The sequence below is a fragment of the Arvicanthis niloticus genome, chromosome 6 (genome assembly GCF_011762505.2).
Source record: "Arvicanthis niloticus isolate mArvNil1 chromosome 6, mArvNil1.pat.X, whole genome shotgun sequence".
In the NCBI taxonomy this organism is placed as follows: Eukaryota; Metazoa; Chordata; class Mammalia; order Rodentia; family Muridae; genus Arvicanthis; species Arvicanthis niloticus.
The window spans coordinates 630,690-650,742 of NC_047663.1; the positions used below are offsets into that span (position 1 = coordinate 630,690).

The 20,053-nt window shown below is 41.2% G+C and overlaps 1 protein-coding gene across 1 annotated transcript; it reads right to left on the minus strand.

The window, feature by feature from the left end:
- Positions 1 to 2,456: 2,456 nt before the first annotated feature.
- Ptchd3 (patched domain containing 3) lies at positions 2,457 to 16,735 on the minus strand. The gene is made up of 4 exons (XM_034507894.2): positions 15,693 to 16,735; positions 14,778 to 14,899; positions 8,971 to 9,116; positions 2,457 to 4,384 (listed from the first exon to the last, which is right to left on the minus strand). Exons 1-4 carry the CDS (start codon positions 16,644 to 16,646, stop codon positions 2,889 to 2,891), a joined length of 2,718 nt encoding a protein of 905 aa, XP_034363785.1. The 5' UTR covers positions 16,647 to 16,735; the 3' UTR covers positions 2,457 to 2,888.
- Between the last annotated feature and the right edge of the window lie 3,318 nt (positions 16,736 to 20,053).

Genomic DNA, 20,053 nt, shown 5'->3' on the forward strand with positions numbered 1-20,053 from the left:
TGAAAGTAGATTGTTCAGGAGCCAATACTGGCTGTTGATTATGATCTAAGTATGATCTAACAGGTAGATGTATCAATGCCAAAATTCTCACATATACATAGGACAAAGAACACAAATTTAGAAAACATCAAGGAAAGCTCACCTACCAGAACTGTGGACGCTTTTCTTAGAGGAACAGCTTTGCTGAGCTATTCTAACCTCATGGTAAGGCTGCTCTAGCCTTCAGCACGCTGGCTCAGAGGAAGGCCACAGCTGCTTCCATGCAGGACCAGAAAGCCTTCATTTTAACTAGCTCTGACAGCATGTTGTCCATCTCCAGGCTGTGACATCACTATCTAAAATTTTGGGGTTTTTAAAGGTTTATTTTCATTATACATACATATAGGTCTTTGCCTGCATGTGTCTGTGTGCAGTACCAACAGAGGGTAGAAGAAGGCAGTAGATGCCTACAACTGGAGACCCAGCAACAGGTTAGCTACTATATGGTTTCCAGGGATGGAACCTTGGTCTTCAATAACAACACCAAACTGCTCTTAACTGCTGAGCTATCTCTCTAGCTACTTTGTATTTAAATTTTATTTTTATACATTTTAATTAAAATATGCTATGTCACTTTCCCCCTTTCAGTCCTATCTCCACCTTTCTCCAAATTCTTCCCAGCCAATTTCTTGTCAAGTATGTGTGAATAAGTATGCTCAAATATATGAATAAAAGTGGCTGGGTCCATTTCTGTTGGTTGTGTGTATATGGTTTCAGGACTGACCATGTTGTATCGGATAGCCAAATAGGGGGCTCTTCTTTGCCTGAGGTTATTCTACTTGCAGGAGAGATCCACTCCTTGATGTCCAGCACTTTGTTGCAGGCACAAAGGTCCTTGTACCCACAGATTAGGGAAAACAGGAATGTCAAACACACAGGAACCTCTTCTCAATAAAGGAAATAAATTATATTCTATCCACAAGGCTGAGAGTGGATTTTGTCAATAACCTAGTGCCATCTGTGGAAGCAGATTCACCTACCTATTGCTTTAGTGGCACACCTTACCCAAGTTCCCAAGAATGATTATCTCAGACTCTTTATTCCCTGCACTGTTACCCATCCTTAGGGTAGATGTCACAAGTACTTTATGACCAGCTGATATCTATGCTATTGGTCAGAGATCACATTAAATTCCATGTCTTATAGCTATAGAATCCACCCTCATGGTCACATGTGCTTTGTAAACATATGGACATGTACTCACACATACACACACCTAGTCAGTGGATGGAACAATGTTCCAATAACTTTAATTTTTCTCCCATAGCTTATATATCCCAGAAAAACCTTTCAAGCAGTATGAGATTACAATGTGACTGCATTCTATATTTTTTCTAATGAATGACTATGAAAGAACTGTGTATCCCAATAGATTTACAAGAAACAACATTATGTAGTACAGGTGAGAAAAATAAATTATTCCAAAGAACCCACATACATCCATAACTAAGCAACTTGTTAGACACTAACAGAGTGTGAGCAAGCAAAGGTGTTTTCTCAGCCACCTTTACTGCTGGGCAGCAATTTGTGGTTACAAAGAAAAGATTATTTTATTATCTTTAAAAAAATCTCTTAAGAATCTTAAAAAAAATCACAAATCTAAACTTTTATATAAATTATCCATTTTAAATCCTCAGAATGCATATCTACTCATCAGCAATTTTCATTAAATCATATCAGGAGGGTGATGGCAAAAATGGGTATAAGAAATCAACCATAAGCAGTCCAGCCTCAGTGAGAGTCAGGTCAGCCGGCGCTACCATTGTTCTTGTCCCCTGACCTGAAAAAGTCCTTGGCTTAACTGTTAAGAGTGTACCTTTTGAACTTTGAATTGTTCCCTAAGATTTTCTACATCAGAGCCAGTAGCAAAAACATTTTAACCTTGCTTCATCAACATTTTAACCTTGCTTCATCAACAATTTTATTTTTCCAAACACTTTCTAAGGGTGGTGGTCATTGCTGACAAACTACATTTTCAAGTTCTTTCCTAAGATGGTGACTGAATCAGTAATCTGTTCCAGCAGCAATGCCTGAAAGATGTCAAGCATTATTGTGAGTGCCAGAGATACTGCCCAGTGAGGGGCTGGAAGCCCCTTAGAGTTTCCATACAATTCTTAGATTAAGAGGGATGTGAAGGCAAGGAGCAGAGCAGAACTGCGTAACAGCGTGGAGTCCTCAGGACACTTGTTCTTCTGGGCCATGCCCCTGCTCCTGAGGTCTGTGAGTTCTAAAGCCCTGTCACTCCTCCTGCATGACAATTTATTCCCTTGATCTCCCAATCCTGCTCCCCACTAACTCCTCTCCTCCCAGTCTCATCCTCCCGCCATCCCCACAAAGGTGATTTTCATCATGATCTTTACTACAGCAATAGAGAAACAGAGACTTACTGTAGACATTAGAATAAACAACACTTTTCTTAATTTGGTAAAGGAATTTTAATTTTTCTCATAATATGTTAAAGAACAATTTAATATGGAACTTCCAAATCAAGGAAATGTCTTTAAAGTAGATAGTGACTATTTTTATTTTGAACACTTTATATCTGTTTTCACCTATACATTAATAATTCATATTTTATTAGCATATACCAATTGGATAAGTTAATGGTTTTCACTAAGACATTTTCATACATGTATACAATGTGCCTTGTTCATATCCTACATTACCCTCCCTTTCCTCTCGCCCCTACCCCTGCTTCTTCTTACCCCATAACCCTCCTTCTAACTTCATTTCTATCTTTTCCAACGGACTAGTTTTAATTAGCGCATTTTGTAATCAGACTGGATTCAAGCCATTAGGAGTTATATAACTGACTAAGGTTATTTGTTACTGTATATTCAAACAAACTTTCAAAAAAAGGTTAAGAATACTGGGATAAAAATTAGGCCATGGGCAGCCCCAAAAAACATAACAAGAAACATAATCTTGAAAAATGTCCTGAAGATGTAGGCTTTAGCTGCAGATAAAACACACACCCCTATTATTGTTGAAATTGCACTTTGTAACACTGGATAACCTAACATATATAATGCCTCAATAGATTTTTTGTTGACTGAAGGCTCAGTACTGGAAACAAATGCATAGGAGATGTGTGCAGAAAAATCAAAGGAAAACCCTATACAAATAACAAGATTAATCATGGATATGGAATCAAGATTAACATTCCAGAATGCCATGAAACCTGTCACTCCCACAATCACAGAAGCAATAGCAAAAGTGACCCACAAGGAACATACTGGATGAGGAATTAACAATAAGGAAACAATGAACATAGCCGTTGATGCAATCATGACATTCCGAACAGTGTTTTCTATTATTGCAGCATACTGATCAAAATATATGAATGCCTGGTTGTATACCATTAAGGGAACTTCACAGTTTTCAGCTATGCCTCGTAGCTTTAGTAACATCCTCTTCTTATTGCTTGAGGATGAAACATCTACAGTCTGGATAAAGCCTCGGGAAGAAGTGATTTCATTTGATGAGGAGATATTAATATCATATGTAAAAATGGGAAAAAAATTTAAAAAGTTTGCAATATTATTCATAAAGGTGTTCTTGTCATTAGGATTATTTCCACTGCTATTCATATATTGCATATATGCCTCCAACCAAAACTCTGTGAGATTTTTATCTATATACTCATTTTGTTCAAATTGTGTCATACAGTTTTCAAGTTTCTGTCTTACATCATTATCCCAATAGTTAATAGTTTCAGTAACAATGACCATAACCCTTGGACCATAATCTGAAAAGTAATCTTCCTCTACATTAAAGTAGGGTGTGATATAGGAATCATCACTTGCCAGGTTCCGAAGATCTAACCCTTCTTGCACTTGGAAGCACCCATATATACTGCTTATGATGTAGAAAATGTATATCAGCACCACAATAAACTTGGCTTTGGAAGTTGTGAGAAAAGGACCAAAATAGTCTCTAAAGAACAAATTCATTGGATGGTTATCTTCTCCATGTTCATCTGGCATTGAACCGAATGGGGCACAGCAGGACTTTTTAAATGAGGAATAATTTTGGTCTGGCTTTTCCAGCCAGCGGGAGCATACAACTTCTCTTTTACCATCAAGAGCCATAATTGCCCCAAAACAGGTGATGCTATAAAAATAGCAAAAGAGCAGGGTTGTTCCTGTATAGATACAAAAATACTGTACAGATCTAAAGGAGCTGGTGATTCCTGTATAGAAAGCAAGAACATTGGTGATGGTGGTGATTGTAATGGACACTGCCACCTTTGAATATGAATTGGAGAGTCGTTCTCTTACACTCTCTGAGAGTCTGGTCTTCTGCCAGGCAGAAATCATGATAAACATGTCATCAACCCCAACACCTACAACAAAAGAACAAGGTCTTCAAGTATATTAATAATACACAAGTTAAAACACTGAACATTTTCTATTGCTCGTCTTGCAAACCTCTGCTTAAACATTGTTTGCTCAGGCTGTTTCTGAATTTTGGGGTTTTTTTGTTGTTGTTTTTTTGTTTTTGTTTTTCGAGACAGGGTTTCTCTGTATAGCTCTGGCTGTCCTGGAACTCACTCTGTAGACCAGGCTGGCCTCGAACTCAGAAATCCGCCTGCCTCTGCCTCCCAAGTGCTGGGATTAAAGGCGCGCGCCACCACTACCCGGGCCTGTTTCTGAATTTATACCAGAATTCCTCTGTAAGAAGTCTTAGCTCTGTACATACCTGTTGTTTGTGCACAGCACACTCTACTGTTTAACCAGGCTGTCTTCATGGTAAAATGAGGATGTCCACCACCTGATATCCGTTACATACCATTAAAGCAGCGTCATCAATCCACCTTTGATCACATGAGCCATTTCAACCAATACACAAATACATCTATCAAACATTCTGTTACTTGAAATGCAAACTGGCAAGTGTGTTTATAAGTAGCATCAGGCCATGTAAGAGGTGCCATTTGTATTATACCACCTACTTTATAGAAATATGCCCAAGCATGCACACAAATGTAGTGTCCCTGCTGGTCTCTACTTGACACCCAGCAATGTTTCACTGGTTCTGAGATTAGAGAGGAGTGCAAAACTGAAATCTTCAGAATCCTTTCCATGATGTAATTTCATGATAGGCTTGAAACAGAGCAGAAATGTTTGAGAGTTTTGATATTACTAATGTCAAAACAGGAAGGGGATAAAAATGGAGACTAGACAGTCAATCCTACTGCCCATGAATTCACTTTAGACTACAGTTGGGACTGCTCACATTGGTGTGTGCTTTTATTCCCATGTGTAGTTTACAGTAAATCTTGGAACTGCATACTGATCTTTACTTCTTTTTGGTAGATTTCAAGTTAAGGTGGGAGAATATTGGGAATCACAAGGTAGCCTGTAGTTCAGATATTCATGTACATGACTGAGATAGAAAGATCCAAAACTTGCACAAAGATAGAGAGATTGTCATAGTCCGAATGGCGGCACCCCAGGACTAGCAGCTCTCAAGTCTCCAGCTGAACAAAGGAAACAATTACAGACACTGAGGACCAAGAATGGAATACATTGGTCTCTTAGGTGTTTAAGAACTGGCCTTATTATAGAATTTTATTCAGAAATTCTCCTCATAGTTCTTAAGTTACTGAAATGCATATGCAAATGTGTACACACGCTCCTGTGGATACACACTGTACAAATACAGTGAATACAGACTGACTTGCAGTAAACACATTTCCCTTAACTATAGTTATTGATGACTGTGTGGAAAGAAAAACTCTTCAACTGTATGGAAGTCATCACATGTCAATAAAAAAAAAAAACCTATGGCCAATGAGCTGAGGCAGGAAATAGGAGGTGGGAGTTCCAGCAGAGGAGGTGGGGATTCTGGGAAATAGACATGGGAGATTACAAACACTGGAAGAGACTGACACATAAACCTGAGAAGAGGTGACTAATCAGTGGAAGAAAGAAGATTAAACTGGATTATTGAGACATGAGCTACTCAGGGAAGAGAGCCACAGCTTATGACCTCAGCATTTAGTCATGGAATATTAAGTCTCAGGGTCGTTATCAGGGAATGAAGTGGCTGGGAGGAAAACCACCAACCACAACTGTGTGCACACTAGCTGAGTGTACAAACATAAGGGTGTACTCTGAAAAACAAGGCTAAATTAGTGTACAATAATATAAACCCATCTAATATCTACAGGAAAAACATTCTTTCTCTCAAAGTATATAGTTTGATGTGTGTTTGTGTGTGTATGCTTACTCTTAAATTCTAAAAACAACATAAAAAAGAAACCCTATAATCTCTCTTTCAAGGATAACCCTGAAAACACTTTTTAAAAAATTCATCTAAATTTGTTCTATGTAAATATTTTATTTTTTTAACTTTTATTCTTTGTTTTATATCACGCACCCCATTCTTGCTCATCTCCTCATCCCTTCATATCTGCCCTTTGGCCTTTCAACACTCCCCTCCCCCCAATTAAAAAACACAAACAAAAAACACAAATCATAGAAAACATATCATTGTGGAATCTGTAGTGTGTCACAGTGTGTCTCACAATACATCTCTCTGTCCACACATTTTCACTTTTAAACTTTCATTGCAACAAGTCATTGGCCTGGTTTGAGATTTCTGACTTCTATGACACAATCAGTACTGGATCCTCATCAGTTCTCCTGTTGGTGCCCTGTGTTGTGGAGATCCTGAAGCTTTGGATCGGCAGGACTGGTACGTTCAGGCATCCCAACCATTTATAGATGATATTGATTTTGGAGTGTGCCAACTTAGAGCACTGTGTGGTAGCTGAGCTAGTCAGTGTGCCAGCTTTTCCTTATCCACACCACCAGGGTGAGCTCTCCAGCATTGCTGCTGCTAGGCCACCCACTGCTACATCAGCAGTAGACAGGGGCAGTTCAGCTCAGATGCCCTTGAGGCTGGCTCACCTGCACCCACCCTCCAGGGCCAGCTCCATTGTGCTGTCCAATCAAGGCACAGGGCCTACTCTCCCACGTGCTGCAGCCTGTGAGGAGCTGGACCAGCTTTCAAACGCTCAGGTTTGGCTCATCTGTGTCCTTGCCATTAGGGCCAGATTCACTGTGCTGCCCAGGCAAGGTACAAGGCCCACTCAACTAAGTGCTGCAGCCACATGCCCTTGGAGCCAGCTTTCCAGACCACTTATAGGTGGGGATGGGTGGGCATTCCACATCTGCACCCATGCCACCTCATGGCAGACAAGTTGCAGGGCCAGGTCTCCTGTACTCTCACCCTTGGGCCAGGGCACCTCTGTCCCATCACCAGGGTCAGCTCTACTGTGCTTCACAGGTGATGTGCCAGGCCCACTCACCCAAGTGCTGCAGCTGGTGAGGAGCAGGGCTAGCTCTCCCACATTCATAAGCCTGTGAGTAGCTTTTCCAACTGTGGGAGGTGGAATGGGTTTGGGGTGGGAGGTGGGAAGGATATTACCTCTGTGGCTGTGCCACCCCACAGCAGACCTGTCCTAGGGTCAGCTCTCCCACACTCATACCCTTGGGGTCTGCTCACCCAAAGCTCTGCTATCAGAGTCAGCTCCACTGTGCTGCCTGGGTGAGGCACCCTGCAGGCCCACTCTCCCAAGTGTTGCAGCTGGTAAGAGATGGGACCAGCTCTCCAGAACACTGGTGCCAGTAAGAGGCAGGGCTAGTTCTGAACAGCCCCCGGACATCCATGTAGCTGCCAGTGGATGGGACAACCCCATATTCTTTAGTTGTAATGTGAACCATGGACATTGACACAGACACCTGCTGCTTTGTAACCAAGGACCCAGACATGACCCCCAGCAGCAGTTTGGGCTGGGACTTTACCATAGCCCCCAGTGGTGGGGCTGGCTACTCCCAACAGGCTATTCCCCTTCACCCTCCAGTCTCCAGTTCCATCTCTTCATAATGATCAAGCTGCTCCACTTCTCTTTCTCATCTGTCCACCGCACACTTGCACATTGTAGTGGCTCCTGTTACAGGCTGGCCACATGGCTGGTGGCCCCCTGGGTGACGTCCCCCAGCAAGTGGATGTCTATGGCCTGCCTGTGAGATGCACCAGAGGGCAGGTCTTTAAATGGCATGACTGAACACAGGTCTCTGTCTTCCTCCTTTCACACTGTGTGCTTCATGGGTTTGAGTTTTATGTGTCTTAAGCATAAAACAGCTTTGGCCAACAAGCGAGACATCAAGCTAGGATGAACAAAGAACTGCCATCTGCTCTGCTCCTGACTGATGTAAGAATATCACCACCACCAAGGTGCCCATTGCTGGAGGGGTGGGGGCGGGGACTACCTTGTTTTATAATGAGAAATTTTCATTTAATTGTATTTGTATTTTTTTAAAGGTTAAATAAGGTTTCAATGTTTGATTTGACAAATTCCATATTGATATGGAATCAGGTTGCTTTCAATATTTTCTTATTTAAAACACACCAAAATAAATCTATTTATTCTACTTATGATCAATTACATTATCAGATAAATTTTATAGAAGTGAAATTGCTTGTCTATAGCTCTCCCTTTTTAACTTCCTTGATTTGCTACAAACTTGGGGGAATGCAAACCAATTTATATCTTTCCTGCAGCAGAATCTAGAGAGTGCCCATCTGTACACAACATTCCAAAATGATCTCACTAGTGCCAATTAATCAAGAAAAAAAGAACACTTTTTTGCTTTGTTTGTTTTTTTTTTTTTAGATTAATGTGTATCCCTTGATACAAGATAGTTCTTCTTGTATTTTCAAGAGTTTCTATTTTGTTCTCTATGTGTAAACTAATGGCCATATTTCTTTCCTCTATTTGTCTAGGATACTATATTTTTCCAACTCTGAAGACAGATAATTTGTTCTTTCTGTTGTTTGAGCCAGCTAAACAAAATACATTCCTTTATCCACTGACCATATCTACAGATTTAACACAGATCTATAACTTGTTTTACTCACCAAGAATAAGAAACGGTGAATTTGCAACTATGATCACAAATGGGACCCCAATGTGCAGCATCAGGCCAAAGCCACTGACCACTGACATGGCAACAGAAAACACTCCAAAGACTGCAACCCACATTTTGTTTCTTATACAGTCCAACCTGTAAATTTAGAGGGAAAAATAAGAACTTATGATGGTTGCTTCCATATTGAAATCCTACTAATTGGTTGTTGACATAGACACCTAGGCAGAAGCCTCTGGGCTGACAATTTCCATATCACAATACCGAAAACCAAGTTTCAAACACATGAACCAGGACTCATTCAAACCAATGCCAAGAACAAACTGTTTGAAATGGAACATGTGTCCATTTTTTAAAAAATTAATCCAACCCCTGACTTCAACTAGATATAAGCATAGTATAAATAGTCGGCAGTTTCAAGTTAGTTCAATGAGTGCTGTGGCTAAAAGTACGGGAATATTGTTTTCAATGACTTCCATGATGCCTATGTACTTACTGATGTGGGCTCTATAGAAAGGTTGATAATTTGAAAAAAGAAAGTAAAAACTGAACACAACACATCTTGAATGACCAACCTATTTTTTTTTCTTTTGGTCAGGACAACAGAAATGAAGGTAAATACAAGACATATTTAAAGTATGATACTATGCCTTATCATCCCACTGGCCACAATAGTTTTTTTAATTTTTAGGTTAATTTCCTTCTGTATGTTTTTTGCCTGCATATATGTATAAGCATAACATCCATGCTTGGTCCCACAGAAGTCAGAGAGGGTGTCTTATAAGCCACCAATTGAGTTCTGGGAACAGAGCGCGACTCCTCTGCATGAGCAACCACAAAATTCTCTTAAACCATTTCTCTGCCCTAGAAGTACATTTTAAAGTCTTGCCAATACATTACAGGTTTTAGGCTTTACTTGCTAGAAATTGCTTCAAAAACAATGACTGATACCTACACTTATATATTATAGGGAAAAGAAAACAGATTAGGACTCTAAATGTGAGGATGACAACTAGGAATTCAATGACATTGATCACATTCAAAAGGTAAAGATTTCTTTACCTGTTCTCAATCCAGGAAGGAGGAAGCAGCTCCAGAAACATCTGGGAAAGCAAAACCTTGCAGGATTCTCATACACCTGCTAGGAGAGGAGGCTCAAAGAGCCTCAGTCTATCCAGCTGAGAGCTCTAGGAATGTGTCTGTCACAAGTCGTCACCCATGTTAAGCTGTGTGTTCTGGTGATGCAGATATTCTTTAGTCATTCCTGCTCCTGTCAAGCACCCCTAACCCATACACCTTTTAGTAACCCCATTAAAAAGCTCATTAAGTCAGCAAATTGAACTGGGTTGCAATGATGACTTTGATCTGTTGTGAGTTCCCATTCTGGGTGAATAGATATGTGTTGTGTCCTCCCAAGGAAAAATGTCACACAATAGCCACAAATGATGTTTCAGTTAACACTGTTCTTTGGGGGCAGTGTAAAATGTATGATCATTAGGAGTTCCAGAAAATTAAAATGGGGCTGAAAACATGTCCCCTAGTGAGTGAACAGGTAAATACAAAGAAAATAATCTTCAAGAAAACTCGTAGTGAAGGGCTTAGTAGCTATTTAGACCTCCTTCTTAAAGAGTTAGAGAAGGTGCTGGAGAACTGGCTCAGCAGTTAAGAGCACTGGCTGCTCTTCCAATGGTCCAGGGTTTAGTTCTCAGAATCTCTATAGTGGTTCATCATTAGGTTATCCACCACCATCTTCTGTCCTCCACGTACAGCAGTAATGTATACAGCACATTGCCATACATGCAGGCAAAACACCCATATACAACAAATTAAAAATGTCTTTTAAAATTTAATAATTTATTTCAATATATTTATCTAAATATTTATCTTTTGTCCAATATGCCTCTTCTCATTCTTATTTATTTATTTATGTCTCAAGCACTGCTCCCCTCCTGGCCCCTCCCTCAGTAAGACTCTCACCCATTCCCCCTTACTTTCTCCTCTGAGAGGGTGGGGCTCCCCCTGGGTATACTCCCACCCTGGCATTTCATGTTTCTGCTAGATTAGGTGCATCCTCTCTCACTAATGCCAGATAAGACAGCCCTGCTGGAGAACAAATACCATAGTCAAACTACAGCTTCAGGGAGGGCCTCTGCTCTAGTTATTGAGGGGCCCACATGGAGCCTGAGCTGCACATATGCTGCAGATATGCTAGGAGCCTCATTCTAGCTCATGTGTGTTCTTTGGTTGGTGGCTCAGGTTCTGAGATCTCCCAGAAGACCAGGTTAGTTGACTTTGTTGGTCCTCCCAGAAATAAACCCAGATACCTATGGACACTTGATTTTTGACAAAGAAGCCAAAATCATGCAAAGAAAAAAAGAAGGCATCTTCAACAAATGGTGCAAATCTAACAGGATGTAGAAAAATACAAATATACCCATATCCATCACCCTGCACAAAACTCAAGTCCAAGTAGACCAAGGACCTCAACATAAAACTGTATACACTAAATCTCATAGAAGAGAAAGTGGGAAATAGCCTTGAACGCATTGGTGCAGGAGACACCATTTCCTAAACAGAACACCGATAAATAGCTCAAGTGCTAAGGTAAACAACTGATAACCGGACCTCACGAAACTGAAAAGCTTCCTGTAAGGCAAAGGACACTGACAATAGGACAAAGCAGCAGCCTACAGATTGGGAAAAGATCTTCACTAACCCTCCATCTGGCAGAGGACTAATATTCAAAATATATAAAGAACTCAAGAAGTTAGAGTCCAATAAACCACATAACCCAGTGGGTGGGGGGGGCACCCTCTTAGAGGCAAAGGGGAGGGGAATGGAATGTGGGGTTTGCATACGGGAGACCAGGAAGGCTGACAACATTTGAAATATAAATAAATAACCAATAAAAATATGAGGTGCAGAGTTAAACAGAGTCATCATGGAAATTCAAATCAAAATGACACTGAGGTAAAATATTTTTTAAAGAAAAAAATTAGATTAAAAAACATAAAACCTAAAACTAAAAAGTTTTCATCGAGAGAGTAAGGTTTAAGGCATACAACTTACTTGCAAGCAAATCAGCAATTAAAAAAAAGAAAGAAACCATGCAAGCATGCATGGGTCCATCTCAAGATGGCAGCTGAACTTCACAATATTGTCCACCTATAACTAGTTTTGAAGGCAAGAAAGATGAAAAATTGAGAAGATTGTGGATTCTCTTCCACAGTGTCAACGAGCCACTGAGGCCAAGCAACGTATGCCAAGGTCAGAGGACCTGAAAGGCCATGGTGCGAAGCTGTAAAGGTAAAGTCTAGAATGTAATTGAGACCTTAACACTTTGAAGATGTCAAAACCATGAGACATACATCAAGGAGAACTGCATACAGAGAACGGAACCAGCCCAAGAGAGGGACTACAGGCAACATAGCTATAATGGCTGGGCCATCTAAGCCCATTGAAATTGAAGTTCCAGATACCAGACATACAGCGACAAAATTTTGTGTTTGCACTTCTGGGTTTCAGTCTTCCTCTCCTCTACTATGTCCCCATGCCTCCTTTTTGGAAGGTAACATATATTCAATCCCATCTTATAAGGGAAGTATATAATTTATTTTTTTAAACAGGGAATCACAGTTAACTTGAGTCTCAGAAGAGGCTTTGACTTTTTAACTTTTTAACAGTGCTAACAGTTAAAACTATGGGGACTTTAAATAAAAGATTGTAACTTTTATGTGTATAATCTTGTACCACGGTTATGGTGACGAGAAGGGATGGTCAGGCCAGCTACAACTAGAGTTACAGGCAATTGTTGGCCACCATGGGGGCACTGAGAACTAAACCCAGTTATTCTGCAAGAGCAGCAAGTGCTCTTAACTGCTGGACCATTTATCTAGCTACTACTGTGGGAATGTTTAATGTTGGACTAGATGCATTTTGAATCATGCATAAGATGGCCATGAGCCTATTGTGACCAGGGACAGAAAGTGTGAGTTTTAATAAAATATGTCCCCCATGGGTCTATGTGTTTGAATACTTGGTCCTCAGTTCCTCAACACTTGGTACTGTTTGTAAGCTTTAGGTGGTAGGGCCTTGCTAGAGAAAGTACATCACTGGGGACCAGCTCTGAGGGTTTGTAGCCTCTCTCCACTTCTTGTTGTCTTTGTTTCCCATGTGTGGATGAAATGTGATTAGCCAGCTCCCTGGCTCCATGATCAACTGTATCCCTCAAGAAACAAGCTATAATGAGACCTTTCTTCTTTAAGTTTTAGTCATGGTTTCTATCACAGTGACAGAAAAGTAACTGATACAACACTGTGACTTATGGAATGAAGTGACAACACTGTACCTATGGAATGAAGTGACAACACTGTGACTTATGGAATGAAGTGACAACACTGTGACTTATGGAATGAAGTGACAACACTGTGACTACAGAATGAAGTGACAACACTGTGACTACAGAATGAAGTGACAACACTGTGACTTATGGAATGAAGTGACAACAATGTACCTATGGAATGAAGTGACAACACTGTGACTTATGGAATGAAGTGACAACACTGTGACTTATGGAATGAAGTGACAACACTGTAACTTATAGAATGAAGTGACAACACTGACTACAGAATGAAGTGACAACACTGTGACTACAGAATGAAGTGACAACACTGTGACTTATGGAATGAAGTGACAACACTGTGACTACAGAATGAAGTGACAACACTGTGACTTATGGAATGAAGTGACAACACTGTGACTTATGGAATGAAGTGACAACACTGTGACTACAGAATGAAGTGACAACACTGTGACTTATGGAATGAAGTGACAACACTGTGACTACAGAATGAAGTGACAACACTGTGACTTATGGAATGAAGTGACAACACTGTGACTTATGGAATGAAGTGACAACACTGTGACTTATGGAATGAAGTGACAACACTGACTACAGAATGAAGTGACAACACTGTGACTACAGAATGAAGTGACAACACTGTGACTTATGGAATGAAGTGACAACACTGTGACTTATGGAATGAAGTGACAACACTGTGACTACAGAATGAAGTGACAACACTGTGACTTATGGAATGAAGTGACAACACTGTGACTACAGAATGAAGTGACAACACTGTGACTTATGGAATGAAGTGACAACACTGTGACTTATGGAATGAAGTGACAACACTGTGACTTATGGAATGAAGTGACAACACTGTGACTTATGGAACGAAGTGACAACACTGTGACTTATGGAACGAAGTGACAACACTGTGACTTATGGAATGAAGTGACAACACTGTGACTTATGGAATGAAGTGACAACACTGTGACTTATGGAATGAAGTGACAAGGCAAATATATGACAATAGATTCTTACTTTAAAAGAAAAAACTCAATTTAATAATTTGAAATCTGTAAAACTAGGAAAGAAAATAAAACTAAAGCTGACGGAAGTTTCTTCATCTCTTCTGCTCTCTATAACAAAATGCCTTAGACCAAGTAACCCATAAAGAGCAGAAGGGAAAAGTTGGCAAAATCAGAGACATGAAGTAGACTAAAGTCTGTCTGGGTCTCTGGTAGAGGGATTAGCAGGTTACTGCATAATGAATACAGAGAATGTGCTCATAGTGATGGGGAAAAAAACTTGTGAAGCAGATATTGTATTGGATTGACAGCATGGATATAATTAATACTACCAAATTGTTCACTTAAAATGAAATATTGTAAAGTGTGTATGTTCCATCACAATATTATTATGAAGTAAGAAGTAAAAAAAAGTGAGAGTTTTACCTGGAGCATGATACAACTGCAAACAGTATGATTAAAATGTATGCCAAGTGAAACAGAGGAATCACAGTCTTGGAGGTTGCCTCGAACTCCAACTGTCTGGAGAGGGATGTAAAGTAGACCACCTGCAACAAAAAACATACCCGGGAACAAATTCACATTACACATTCTGTCAAAAGTACAAACACTACTGGATGCATCAGCTTGTTGATGGGCACACTCTAAAATAATGAAACATTTCCTTTCTCACATAAAGTCTGAGGCATGCTTTCCAACGTTTCCTTTACAATACAAAGCCAAAATTGAGTTTTATGCACAACTGTGAAACCCTGTCCTCCTCAACAACTGTGGAAATTGTGGCATTTTATAAATCTTATTAGATTGCTATATTATCATATTTTAATATCATATTTTAATATCTCACTAGGAAACACTTGGCCTCCCAGTGAGTATTCACTTTCACTGGGGTTATATATTAGAATTGCTGGCCCAGAAATTTATCAGACAACATGAACTTCAACACTAAGCTAGGTTCCTTACCTAGAACTACCCTGAAAAAGGCTGAGCTATCCATCTTCTAATATAGCATGACAGAACTTGAAAGTTTTGTCTTTTAATTTCATTAGATACAAACAGGCTTTAAAGACTCCTAGGAACAAGAGGAAGGTCACTAAAAGAAATAATTTTCAAGTGACCTAATTAGAAAACCAAACCCTACATCAAATGTGAAAATTAGTTTCGACACTAAACAGAATTACTGACACAAGATTTCCCTATAGACCAGAATGATGCCAATGTATTTATGATCTGTGGCATCACCCATATTACAATAGGTTTTCACTCTAAGCACAGCAGGGCATTCCCAGAGTCACATTGACTCTTATTGGTCCCCACTGCAAACCCTAACCTCCAGAATACCTCAATCTCTTCCAGAGCCAGACTGTTCTTCATGTCATTAAAATGGTCAAGAAAGTGAGTCAGCCATGCCTGACTACGTTCACTGTCCTCGGGGTCCTCGGTCTTGAGGTAGTACAGCAGTCTCATTGCTCGCGACTCCACTAGTCGTTGACTTCTTCCCGACGTTTGGCCCAGGACATTTCCTCCAAAGAAGCCCGCTAAGTAGATGAGGTGGGTGGACAAGTTGTGGATAGGGAAGGTGAGGTCCGACAGGTTCAGCGACGCGTCTTGCTGCCAGGAATGCAGCAGAGGGTTGGGCGGCACGCACAGCGTCCTGTGCTTGGCACACACCTCGGGGTACAGGATCTGTGTTCCATTTTCCTGGACAGCTTTGAGTGCCTGTACTGCTTGGTCCAGCTTGTTCACCTCTTTGAATACTTCCGGGTCCAGCAGTGAGTCGGTGAGGGACACCACCAAGATGGATGCGAAGTTGGTCTCGGAGCTGGTCCTGGAGGCAGAGAAGCGGTAAGTGTCGTTGGTACTGAAATGACCCTGCACAAAACGCCGCTCTGCCTTGGCTGGGCTGCCAATTGGTGTGTACTGCTCCTCCAGGTTCTCCTTTTCCTTGGGTAGGAAGATGAGACCGGTGCCCAGCGAGGCCGTCAGCAGTGCAGGCCCAAGCAAAAACAGCCAGGGGTTCGCGCCCACGATGGCGCCAAAGCGCAGGAAGCAGCGTGACAGCGGGGCCTCCAAGCAGTCGGTGTGGCAGCGACGTGGCGGAGGTGCCTCCTGACCCACCGGTGGCAGGCGCTCCAACGGCGGCCCGGTGGTCCAGCTAGGGCTCGCCTCATCAGGTGGCACAGCTTCCAGTCGGCCTTCCGATGGTTCCTCCCGCTGCTCCTCCTCTCCTGGCACCTCCTTGGACAGTGACTCCTGCTGCTCCTCCTCTCCTGGCGCCACCTTGGAGGAGATCATGTCGCCCACAGCTGTTCAGAGGAGCTGCTGCGGAGCTGGTTTCACCCCCAACCGTACGGGACCCGGGACCGTTGGTTGCTCATATGCCCGGATGCTGGAGACAACGGTTGGGAGCACGTGGACGAGGCGACCTTCCTGGTCCGGGTCTCTTCCAGGTTAGAGTTAATACCATCCTCCTTGTCACAGAGCCTCTCCTCAAGCTCCTCCTGTGGAGCATCCGTCTACCCCTGTACTTACCAAAGCCCTCAGTAGGAGCATAAATTTAAGCTTTCTAGTTTGGAGTCCCAGTGGCTGGGACAACTTCACACTTACTTCGTTGTCCTGGGTCCCTACTAGACTGTCAGAGCTCTGAGGCTGAGGATTCTTATATCTAGTGTTGCTAACAAGTTTAAATGTCAACCAGAGGAACATACGTATTTCTTAAAGGAAATACTGCTCATACTACTTAAACAGTTATTATCAATCTAAAGTTTATACGGTTTCCCATCTAAATGAAAATTGTACCAAGACAGATTCGGGGAATCGTTATGAATTAGCATCCAAAGAAGGAAGTGTAGCAGATAAATTGTTGCTTCCAGTTATTTCCTTGGTAGCCAAGTAAAAAGCCTGCAACCAGATCGCGTGGATTGGAGATTGGTTAAGACCACACAGCAAAGTTTCCCATAAATGTGTTGCTTGTGTGTTTGTAGATTCTACGAAACAGAACCGGTTACTTTCACCACAGCAGAAGACAGAGTCTTTGGTCATTTGCTGAATTACTGTGCCCATCCTGGATGCTTATTTACCCAAAAGTAGGAAGGGCCTAAACAGATAAAAGAGTCTGCTCCTTCCATTTTTAAAAACAAATTAATGAGTATTAAGATATTAGGATTAGTTGCAGGAGCAGGGGCAACCCACAGACACCTGCATCACCGAAAAGACCCACCCTCTGTCAGCGTTGTGCCTCTTGCCTCCATAAAGCTGGGAAAGGATAGAATGAGGTTGGAATATTAGGGAGAGTCAGGGGAGAGGTTTGTAAAATTCCTTCAGAGATCCTGTTAACAACCCAATTATACTCAGAACTAGCTATCTTCTGTATATTTCTGTTGATTTTGTCGCCGTGACTGTAGGCTAAGGTTGCCTGTAGGTTGTCACAGGTGTTCTACCACATGGCCGCAGTGGATGTGTTAAGAGGCGTTATCTATCACTTTTGCTTAAACTGGCCAGTTTATGGTTTGTCCTAAATTATAGCTGATGCCACATGCACTGGTTGGCACTAACTATTCAGGAGGCTGGGACATAGATGTAAGTTCAAGGCTAGTTTGGACAACATAGCAGGGCATTGTCTCAAAACAAAATATTGAACCTGAGGGATGGGGGCTGTAGTTCAGATGAAGATGAAATGAATAAATTTAATAAGTACTAAGTCCAGACATTAGATAATAGTTGCCTCATTTAGGGCAGAAATTGAGAAGTCAGCTTGTGGTAGTTTGAGTATGCCTAATCAGGGAGTGGCACTATTTGGAGGTGTGGCTTTGTTGGAGTGGGTGTGGCCTTGTTGAAGTAGGTGTGTCACTGTGGGTGTGGGCTTTAGTGCCCTCTTCCTAGCTGCCTTGAACAGGGCCTGTAGAACTCTCAGCTCCTCCTGCACCATGTCTGCCTGCATGCTGCCATGCTCCCACCTTGATGATAATGGACTAAACCTCTGAAACTATAAGCCAGCCTCAATTAAATGTTGTCCTTATGAGAGTTGCCTTGGTCATGGAGTCTGTTCACAGCAAGAAAACCCTAACTTAAACACAGCTTTAAGCCTTTTATTGTCATTTTGTTTTGTTTTGTTTTGTTTTTAAAAGACCTCTTTTTAAAGAAAAAAAAAATCACTTATAGGCTACAGCAAAACCAGAAAGACAAAACATCCCTAAAGGAGATTCAAGTTGAATTCCTAGTTCCATAGAAAAGAAATAGAGATTGCAGAACAAGCAAGGGATGTGTCAGGTGGAGAGGACACCAGGTAGCTACTTGTAGGAGTGTGAGTGAGGAATTTCTTACAGTGACTCTCAGTATGACTGGTGGTGGGTTACTTACAAAAGCATGTGTAGAAATAGAGAAGCTATTTCTACAGAAAATAGAGGTTTGTCCTAAATTATAGCTGATGCCACATGCACTGGTTGGCACTAACAAATTTGAGGTTTGGTCTGTTGCTATGTATTGTAATGCTAAACACTGGCCCCCTCAAGGATGAAGATGCCAAAAGCATACAGCTGGGTAGAAGACAGGTAGGTAAGGCTTTGGTTCTTGGCTTGGGGTCTGAGGAGACCACAAAGGGAAAAGAGAGAAGAGGGATAGAGAAGACAGCATGGGGTATGTGAGTGATGAAAACATGGCCAGGAGGACCAGTTGGAGTTAAGAGTGGCCCAGATGGAACTTGCAAGGTATAACTAGGGGTTATTGATAGGAAAGTAGATACTAACACTTTAGAGGGTTGATATCTGCCCAGCGCTAATGCTTTAAAGGCTTATTGTAATTATAAAGGTTTTGTGTCTTTTATCTGGGAACTGAGTGATCAAAGGTGGGGTAGAAACCCTGACTGAGACTAAACACTTACTACAACAAAGTACACTCCAGCATCATGACAACTGTAATGAGAGCTGCATCCCTGAGCTACCCAAACAACCTTCAAGCAGTTTGGCTAATCTGTCTCTTTTACCTATAGCAAAGTATATATATATATATATATATATATATATATATATATATATATATATATATATATTCTTGTGGAAGTGACACTCTTGTGAAATTCTTTAACTTCAAAAACTTTCTGGGCCTTGTTTTATTTACTTCTTGAGCCTTTCTATAATGAGGATACTCTCCAGGATTCCTGGTGGGGGTGGGGGTGAGGAGAATTACTTACCCTTATTCAACACACACCAAACAGAAGATTTAGTGTCACATACCCAAGGAGCTGGGGCTCTCAAAGATGTTTCTGAGTTAGAAAAGTTGCACAAAGCATTGCAAGGATATTGGAGACCATCACTGGAAGACAGCAGTAATATTTTAGACTAAGTCCTAGCTGTAGCTTGTAGCCTGAAAGATCACACCACAAATCTTTTTTTTTTTTTTTTATTAATGGATGAGAAACAAGCCAGGAAAAAGAATTCTGAGGTAAGAGGTAAATCTCTCTGGACTCAAGCCTAAGCAAAAGTTCCACCTTGGGCCCCTACAGAAAGATGAGATGGCTGGGCTGCTCTTAGCCAGCCTGCTATAACCTTTTTCTGATTTCTTAATTTCTACCTTGTATTCTTTCACCTTTTTTTGGTTTTTAATTCCCCCCCTTTGCACTGTGGAATTACAAAGTTTGGTTTTGAATTCTAACAGCGGTCAACAGAAACTTGAACAAAAATAAGCAGAAGCTAATTCTTTTTCAC

What these genes read in the sequence shown, in the direction of transcription:
- Ptchd3 (XM_034507894.2), bottom strand. Translation starts at nt 16,646, where the DNA reads ATGATCTCCTCCAAGGTGGCGCCAGGAGAGGAGGAGCAGCAGGAGTCA. An exon ending in TGGCTCTGGAAGAGATTGAG is followed by an intron (nt 14,900 to 15,692) that starts GTATTCTGGAGG and finishes TTTTTGTTGCAG; the next exon opens with GTGGTCTACTTTACATCCCT. An exon ending in TTCACCGTTTCTTATTCTTG is followed by an intron (nt 4,385 to 8,970) that starts GTGAGTAAAACA and finishes CTTTTGTTGTAG; the next exon opens with GTGTTGGGGTTGATGACATG.